Raw genomic sequence first — 10,237 nt, forward strand, 5'->3', positions numbered from 1 at the left:
ACTGATAATAATCGAGGGCCGTAAATGTGATTTTCTGAATCTCGAATGAAAACTTCTCTGTCCCTATACAAATCTGTGATTCTTTGTGCGAATTTATAATTTAGACCGTATTTTATGAGCTGAACAGTTAAAATATCAATATCCAGAGTATCATAAGCCCCTTTAATATCTAAAAACAAGCATGCCGTTATAAGATTAACGGAAAGTGCATTCTGAATGTCGGAAACTAATTGAGCTAATGCTTCAGAGGTGCCTTTGCCTCTGCGATATCCAAACTGATTAATAGGTAATAAACAATTACTTTCAAAATGCAATTCCATTCTTAATTTGATAATTCTCTCAAATGTTTTTGTAATGCATGATATTAATGAAATTGGTCTGTAAGAGTTAGGTAGACTTAAATTTTTGTTGGGTTTAGTAAGTAAGCAAATTACAGTTTTTTTTAAACTTTGGTCATATAATCCTTGCAACCACCAACTATTAAAAATATTTAAAAGAATTCCTTTAGCAATTTCAGGCAAGTATTCAATCATTTTATATGTAATGCTATCAAAACCCGGTGCTGTACTTTTAGATTGTTTGATTGCTAATCGTAATTACTCCAAACTGATAGGCATATAAAATGATTCATTGCATGCTACATTACTATTAAATTTACTGAAGTCGATTTTATTTGATGCAAATTTGGGAATAAAAAACTCTGTTTTGGCCTCATTAAATTTATTTCATTCGAAGTACCTGGCCTATTTTCTTGCCCAGATATTGTACTAAATTTTTTGTTTTCTCTTTAATTACCTTTCGTTAGTACTAACTAGTCGTGGTCGTCAGTAAGTAAGAACAAATTGAATTGTTAAGTCGTTTCCTGTAGTTATCAAGTGTCGCCAAAAAACGCCGGTTTCAGTTATAGTAAAAAATAAATTAACCCTTTCTCCCTCCTTCCTTCACCTTACTAATAACTGAAGACTTCTCGACCTACCAGTTAAAATAAGGTAAGAATTTTTTTGTTATTATTTCCATACAGTCCGCTTTAAATTCGATTGCGTAATAGACCAGCATAGCCCAATCGCCACCCCATAAGTTTTGGCCTTCTAGCCGGATCGTCTTGAATCAATTTCGTTGTTGCTTTGCCGGTTCAAGATCTGATCTATCGTATTTTTCGCATTGGATAAATTTATTTAAAATTATAATTGTAATCGGTATAGTATATTTGTCGTGTTAAAATCTAATTAAATCGTAGTGTACCCTTTTTTTGTCGTGTATCGAAAAACCTTGTTCTTCGGTCGACTATAGTTGGAACATTGAATTCGTGTTTTTGCTTCTGAACCCATCGCTTAGTGAAATCGATTTTGATTAAGTAAATATATTTGATTTGGATATTTTGCAAACCTAAAAATAATTTGTTTGGATTTAGTTTAATAAAATTTTAGTAATTGTTGAAAAAATATATACACCTAACTACTATTCTTGACATATTTTGGGTTTTGTTCCATTTTATTTCTTCATCATTGATAATTTTTTGAAAGAATTTCAATATTTATTATTAAACATGCCTAAAAGTCAAAACGAACTAAAATTGGAGCGATTATGCTCTAAACGTGAAACTATCTTTCGTAGGGCTCAATTATGTTACGATGCCGGGTCGGCCTTAGAAAAAGATCCAGAAAATGCCTCAAAAATGCGTAACTTTGCAGTTAGATATAGTACTTTCGAAAAAACTCTATCAGAATATGAGGAAATTGTTCAAGATATCGTTATATTAAAACAAGAGATGGAGCCAGATGCTGGCGTTGCATACCATACGCATTTAGATGCATTTTATGATCTCTACTCCAATATTGAATATTTAGCTTCATTATTAATAAATAAACCTGCTGTTTTGAGTAATAATCCCAATAGTACTAATAATTCTACTATTAAAATGCCCAAATTTGAATTAGTTAAGTTTGATGGTGAAGATATATCTCTGTGGCCTGTTTTCTATGAAAATTTCAAACAATTTGTTCATAACAAAATAGAATATCCCAAGTCCGATAAGCTACAGTATTTGTTGAGTTGTATTTCCGGGAAAGCCTTGAAAAGCTGTAGCTCAATAGAACCCATTCCTAATAATTATGACATTATTTGGAATATGCTTGTTGAAAGATATAATGATAAAAAATATTTGTTTAATCTCTATATGGATCGAATTGTTAATTTTCGCGGTTTGCAATCTAATAATCCATCATATTTGGAAATATTTTTGGAAAAGTTTGATACTAATGTTTCTGCACTAAAACGATTAAATCTCGATAATTTAGATGATCATATTTTAACTTATTTAGCTATGTTAAAATTACCACAAGATACCATAGATTCATTTGATTTAATAAGAAATAATAATGATTTACCCGCTTATGATGATTTATTGAAATTTTTACGCCAACGTAGTAAATCTCTTATTAAAAATGATAGATCAAGGAATTCCAAAAATAATTTTTCGTTTCAAAAACCGAACAAATCGTTTCATTTGCAAGAACAGAATACGTATTCCTCCATAGATTGTGTTGTTTGTAAAAAAGGCCCACATTTAATTAAAGACTGTAAGCACTTTTTAGGGCTACCATTTGAATCCAGATTTAAATTAGTGAAGGAAAATAATTTATGTTTAAATTGTTTTTCTTCAAAGCATCGAGTATCCAATTGTCCGTCAAAATTTTCTTGTGTTGTGTGCAAAGCTAGGCACCATTCCAAGTTGCATAAGCCAAATACTACTCGGCCTAATGAGAATGTTCCATTTCCCTCCACTAGTACTGAGCCTACCTCTGGTTCTTCTGATAATCCTTCTAGTTTACATGTCCGCCATTCTAAAAATATCCCAAATGAATCAGAATCGAGTTCTGTTAGTCTGTTTGGGACAATAATGGTTAAAGTTGTTGATAAATGGGGTAGTGCTCACAAGGTTAGATTTTTGTTAGATAGTGGTTCTTCTGCTAATTTTCTTACTTTTGATTGTTCCCGAAAATTAGGCCTAAGTTATTCGAAATTAAATTTGACAGTTTCTGGTATAGGAGGATCAACCACCCCGATAGTAGGTAAAACCAACATTGTTATCTTTTCCCATTTTGATAAAAAAATACAATATCCTATAGAAGTGTTGCTTATAGACACAATCTCTAATAAGTTGCCAGATCAACCAGTTGACAAAGACTGTATTAATAGTATAGAACACTTGAAATTAGCTGACCCGAATTTCTTTTTTCCTGGCAAGATAGATGGTATTTTAGGCTTATCTGTCTTTTCAAATATCATTGGTTGTAATAGAGTGTCATGCGAAGATTCTCTATCAGCTATTGAGACTAGTTTAGGTTATGTAGTCATGGGCTCAGCTGCACCAAATTTTGAAAAAATCCACACATATTTGTCTTTCGTCTGTAACCCTTTGTTGAATTTAGATTCCTTGGTCGAAAGAATGTATGAATTAGAGGATTTGCCCACTGTTACTAATAGTTCATCAGAAGATGAAATTTGTGAAAATTTATTTTTAGAAAATGTATGTAGAGATGCAGATGGTAGATACACAGTTTCATTGCCGTTCCAAAATGATCCTAATGTACTGGGTGATTCTTTTGTTCTTGCTAAAAATAGATTGTTGTCCTTAGAAAATCGCCTAGCACCAAACCCAGAACTTAGAAAACTTTACTGTGATATCTTTCAAGACTATTTAGACCAAAAGCACATGAGTTTAGTTCCCATTCAAACCATTGATTCGTTGTCGTATTATATTCCCCATCATTGTGTTTTTAAATCAGATAGCCCTTCCACTCCTTGTAGAATAGTCTTTGATGCCTCTATGAAAACTAGTAAAGGACCGTCATTAAATGAAATTCTTTATAAAGGTCCAAAATTACAAAATAATCCTACCACAATATTGTTGAATTTTCGTCTTTTTCCAATCGCAATTGTCGCTGATTTGAAACAAATGTATAGGCAGGTTAAAGTGGTTGAATCTCATTGTTCGTTTCAAAGAGTTTTGTGGAGATTTGATACCAATGATCCTATTTCTATTTTCCAATTAAATACTTTAACTTTTGGAGTAAAAGCCTCACCATATCTTAGTCTCAGGGTAATAAAACAATTATGTAATGACGAATCTAAAAGTTTTCCTGATGCTATCATCCCAATTTTAAGAGATATGTATGTAGACGATTTTATTAGCAGTTTTCCAAATGTTTCTGAAGCTATAGTTACACACACTCAGTTAGTGAATTTGTTTCAAAAAGGTGGTTTTAAATTAACCAAATGGATGTCGAACTCGAACGATCTACTATCGACAATCCCCGAACCCCTTCAATTGGTCAAAACCAAACAATTTGATAAGTCAGTCTCCAAAGTGTTAGGATTGCAATGGGAAGAAAAATGTGACAATTTTAGTTTTGGGTTAGAAATACCCTCATCGACCCGTTGTACAAAAAGAAACATGCTCTCACTTGTTGCTCGTATGTTTGATCCCTTGGGATTCCTATCTCCTATAACCCTCTTGCTTAAAATTTGGATAAAGAAACTTTGGACTCTAAAGGTAGATTGGGATAGTACCGTACCAAAAGAAATCGAAATAGCATGGGAAAAGTTTCAAAATGAATTTCATGTCCTATACAAAATACAAATTCCACGCCATATAGCAGTTACACCTAATTCGTCGTTGTCTTTTGTAGGATTTTCAGACGCAAGTGCTGCTGGATACGCAGCCATTGTTTATTCCAGGGTTGTTAATTGTACAGGTCAAGTTAAAGTTACTTTACTGTACTCTCAATCTAAAGTATCTCCAATGTCTAAAATAACTCTTCCTCGATTAGAGCTTTGTGGAGCGCTTCTTCTCTCAAAGCTTCTTTCACATGCTATTGAAACTTATTCTCCTAGACATAATATTGATAAAATTTTTGCCTTAAGTGATTCCATGATTGTATTAAATTGGATAAAGTCCTCAGAGAAAAATCTCAAAATATTTGTTCAAAATAGAGTTGGTACAATTCATAAGATGGTTCCGTCAGAGTATTGGTTTTTTGTTCCTGGAAAGGAAAATGTTGTTGATTGCGCCTCTCGAGGTTTGTTTCCTTCTTCGTTAGTCAACCATTCCACATGGTTTACTGGTCCAAATTGGTTACTGTTGGAGCCAGAATATTGGCCTATTCAGTCTGTCAACGGACAGGAAATTATGATTTGTGATTCTGAATATAGATCACAAACCTTCTTTGGTAATGTCACTCGTGTAATTTCTCCGCTGTATACTCTTATTGAATATTTTTCCAGTTGGTCGAAACTTTTAAATTCCACAGTATACGTATTGAGATTTCTTAGAAAATTGTCTTTAAATAAACGGATATCTCTATTTGATTTAAAAATTGCAGAAATTGAATTAATTCGAGCTGTCCAGCAAAAGCATTTTTCTGAAGAATATAAAGCCCTTTCTCAAAATCTCGTTGTAAAATCTTCCATACGTCGTTTGAATCCATTTATTGAAAATGGAATAATTAGAGTAGGTGGACGTTTGTCCAACTCCCAATGTAGTTTTGAACAAAAACATCCGATTTTGTTGCCCAAAGCCGATCCTTTAACCATTTTGTTAATAGATTATTTCCATAAATTGCATTTACATGCTGGAGCGTATTTGTTGCAAAATCTTCTGAGAACAAATTATTGGATACTATCTAGTCGTCAGGCCATCAGAAATAGAATTTGGAGATGTAATCGTTGTTTTCGTCTTAATCCTAAACCTACCTATCCTATGATGGCTGACTTACCCGCCGTAAGAGTCAATCAGGCAAAAGCCTTTTTACACACTGGTGTAGATTATACTGGTGCGTTTTCCATTACTATAGGAAAATATCGTGGCGTAAAAACTCAAAAGGCTTACGTATGTTTGTTTGTTTGTCTAAGTACGAAAGCCATACATCTTGAATTAGCCTCCTCGCTCTCTACAGATTGTTTCTTAGCCACTTTCAAAAGATTTTTATCTCGTCGTGGAAATTGTAAGGTTTTATATTCAGATAATGGCACAAATTTTGTGGGTGCCAAGAGAGTCCTCGATGAAATATATCAATTAACTACTTCAAAAACTTATAAAGATGCATTCCAACAGGAACTTAATAATACCAAAATTTCTTGGAAAATGAACGTACCTTATGGCAGTCACTTCGGTGGTATTTGGGAAAGCAATATAAAAAGTGTAAAACTTCATTTAAATAGAGTTGTGGGGAATCAAATCCTTACTTACGAAGAATTTTTAACTGTTCTGACACAAATCGAGTGTCTTTTGAATTCGCGTCCTCTTTGTGTTCAAAGTAACGACCCTGAAAATCCAGTCGCGCTGACTCCATCGCATTTTTTATGTACAGAACCTTTAGTGTCATTACCCTCGATGGATATTGATCTTGATAAAAATATGAGTACTTTGAAAAGATATAAATTATTAGATTGCATTGTTCAACATTATTGGAAAAGATGGCATTCAGAATATTTGTCTTCTATGCAGTCTCGTTTAAAATGGAACACTAACTCGAACCCTCCCAAAGAGGGAATGGTAGTTATAATAAAAAATGAAACTATCCCACCTTTACAGTGGCCTCTGGCAGTCATAGAGACTTTGTATCCTGGAAAAGATGGGATTGTTCGAATCGTAAAAGTGCGAACCAAGCACGGTAGTTACATGCGCCCAGTCGTTAAACTGTGTCCTCTACCCAGTCAATAAACTGGAGAGGATTTTTTTATTTTATTTGATAGTTAAAATTTTAGTTTAGGGTGATGGGTTCATGTGCAGACTTAGCATATTAAAATTAAATTAGTTTTCGTTGATTTTTCGTTTATTTTAAAAATAAACTCGGGGGGGCAGGATGTTTTGGCCTCATTAAATTTATTTCATTCGAAGTACCTGGCCTATTTTCTTGCCCAGATATTGTACTAAATTTTTTGTTTTCTCTTTAATTACCTTTCGTTAGTACTAACTAGTCGTGGTCGTCAGTAAGTAAGAACAAATTGAATTGTTAAGTCGTTTCCTGTAGTTATCAAGTGTCGCCAAAAAACGCCGGTTTCAGTTATAGTAAAAAATAAATTAACCCTTTCTCCCTCCTTCCTTCACCTTACTAATAACTGAAGACTTCTCGACCTACCAGTTAAAATAAGGTAAGAATTTTTTTGTTATTATTTCCATACAGTCCGCTTTAAATTCGATTGCGTAATAGACCAGCATAGCCCAATCGCCACCCCAAACTCAAAAAAATCGTCCACCATATCAGCTGATATACTGCCCGATCCCGTTGAGTCTTTGTTTGATATTTTTTTTATAAATTGCCAAATTTTAGTAGGGTGCGTGTTTTTATTAATATTGCTTATGAAAGATATCCAGCTATCTCGAGCTTTTTTAGAAAATAGTAATTTAGTTTGACTAGCTACATTTTGATATTGACAATAGTTTGTATAGTTTGAGACACGTTTATACTGATTCAGGGCTTCTTTTCTGCGACGAAACATATCATAGCATTCGGTATCCCACCATATTGGACGTTGAGTTACTTGTTGTCTTGCTCTTTTTAGGGGAATAGTTGCGGATGCTGCCTCTGAGACCTTTTCCATAAAAATAGAGAAGCTTAGTAGATTGGAGTTTAGATTTTGGTTTGTACTAATTAACGAATTTTCCAGTATAGTGGAGTATGCAGACCAATCAGCTAATTTATCATTCCATTTAGATGCTGGATTTTTATTTATTATAACTCTATCCCTAATAATTTCAAATTTGATTAAGCAATGATCTGAACCTAACGCATCTGGTACGACATCCCATACACAACAATCACTAGCCAAACTAGCAGAGCAAAATGTAATGTCTACCGCCGAAGGTAGCTCTTCTGGACGAGAAATTCTAGTTGGTTTACCATTATTGAGAACAACATAGTTATTGTCATCTAAGGCTTCTACTAATTGATTACCACAAGCTTTATTAATATGAGATCCCCAAAGTGTATGATGGCTGTTAAAATCGCCACAGAAGATAACAGGAGAATTAAATTGCCGAAAGATATTTGACCAATCTGATTTAGAAACATTTAATTTAGGTGGTTTATACACCGATACTAGTATGATATTTAAGGACGGAAATTTAACTTCGCAAAGTTCTAAATCTTTTTTATATGCAAAAGTAATAGGAAAATTTATAAATTTAATGTCTTGGCGAACTGCAATGGCAACACCGCCAAAGCCATTTGCACGATCCTGTCGGATAATCTTATACCCTTTTAGTTTAAAAGAATGGTTTGGTTTTTTGAAGGTTTCTGATAAAGCTATAATATCTACAGGATTATTGTGTAAAAAATTTAATAAACTTGGATGGTTTTTAGAGAAAGAACGAATATTCCATTGGATAACTTTAATGTTTTTACTATTGGGTGTACTTATCTTATTAGTGGATTGAATCATCAGAACAAGATTCAATATCGATTTCTGGAATTAGATTTGAAGGACTTAATATAGAGGAGATCATATTTCTAATATTTTCTTCTAAATTGTAATTTGTTTCGGATGAATCTGAATTAACTACTTGTTTAACTACGGTTGTTATCTGACTTGTTAGTTTTTCCTTATATTGGATAAAGTCATCTCTGTGAGGATTTGGTATGATGGGATTATGTGAAGATTTGGTTTTTTTTGATTGAAAATGGGAAGAAGTAGGCAGAGACGGAGAAATAGGTGGAGACTCCGGAGCAGATGGCTTACGTTTTTGCACTTGTCTTTTGGGTGAAGTATTTCGAACAATGGGTTTACGTAGCAAAAAGCTAGAATTTGGAGTTTGGGGCGTACTGGGGAGTGGCAGAGAGGGAAAATTAGTGGAATTATTAAGAACTGAAAATCTATTATTTGTAGAAATCTTGGCATAAGATGGATTATCATGCAATCTTTCAGCTTCTTTAAATGTAATATTTTCCCTGGCCATGAGTTGTTTGATATTTTTTTGTTTCTTATATACTGGACAATCTCTGGATGTAGAGCAGTGTTCAATATTTTGGCAATAAATGCAGAATTTTTCGCAAGAAGAGTCTGACGTATGATTTAGGCTAGAACAGTTTCGACAGTGAGAAGATTTGGTTTTACATTGCTTGGCAGAATGCCCATATCGCAGGCAATTAAAACATTGAACAACGGGGAATATATATGGTTCTACAGAGAAATTGCATAAATTAATTGTTATATTTTGAGGAAGTTCATTTCCTACAAATTGAACAATAACCATTTGTCTGTTTACATATGAAATATTACCGTCTTTATCTGTTACCTTTCGTTTCATGCGTTGAACTTGAACCACCTCTTTATTAGATATTATGGCATTTTTTAAATATTCCTCAGAAAAGTATGTGTCAATATTCCTCAACACACCCTTCTTGTGTGTAAAAAATTTGGGTATATACGCTACTAAGTTATTATTAGACATAATTTTATTATTAACTAGATAATTAGCTTTTTCATAAGACTTAAAAATAACTTTAACGCGATTAAGACCAATCGATTTGATATCAAGAACATCGGATTTTATATAATTGTCAGTCAACAAAACGTGACCAATCCGGATTGGGAAAATTCTTCCCAAATGCTTATCAGTACTCTCAATATATACAAAATATGGACCTTTATCCTCAGTTCTATATCTATTATTTAAATCTATAAAATTATTTACATACCTATCCTCCTCTGCGTCCTTATTTTCGGGTGGCGAAGTGCCAAGTGCCACCCGAGGTCTCATCCATTATATATTTTTTTAATCACTTACCTAACCTACCTATTATAAACAATAAAGAAAATTAACAAAAGGAACACTAATTAACACAATAACACACAATACCCCGAGAACTGCTCGTTTGTATCGTTAAAATCAAACTATTAAACTGCGGAGAATAAAAATTCGTGTCCACACTTTGACAGTTATTTGACTAAAACAGTGCTGAGGCCGATTAAATAATCAGATTTTAATTCTGTAAAGTGTATTAGATAGGTAGAGAACATATAAAGATATATTAAAATGATTTTAATGAAATTTGGTGGACGGTTTAAGTATGTTGTAAGAATTTTCTAAGCGAATTATAAAGGTTTCAAGTGCAACCAAAGTGGTTGAAAAACATTGAATAAAAACAGGCTTATTTTGCTTGCTTATTTTGTATTTATTGCTATTTTGCAGAAAGGGTAATAATTTAAGTCATTTTTAACCAGTCGTTTATCA

At 33.1% G+C, this 10,237-nt stretch overlaps 1 protein-coding gene across 1 annotated transcript; it reads left to right on the plus strand.

Moving 5' to 3' along the window:
- The first annotated feature begins 1,546 nt into the window (after positions 1–1,546).
- Positions 1,547–7,574, plus strand: LOC126890332 (uncharacterized). Its single transcript, XM_050659200.1, has 3 exons — positions 1,547–1,949; positions 4,260–5,231; positions 7,567–7,574. Exons 1-3 carry the CDS (start codon positions 1,547–1,549, stop codon positions 7,572–7,574), a joined length of 1,383 nt encoding a protein of 460 aa, XP_050515157.1.
- The last annotated feature ends 2,663 nt before the right edge of the window (positions 7,575–10,237 follow it).

The sequence above is a fragment of the Diabrotica virgifera genome, chromosome 8 (genome assembly GCF_917563875.1).
Source record: "Diabrotica virgifera virgifera chromosome 8, PGI_DIABVI_V3a".
NCBI lineage: Eukaryota > Metazoa > Arthropoda > Insecta > Coleoptera > Chrysomelidae > Diabrotica > Diabrotica virgifera.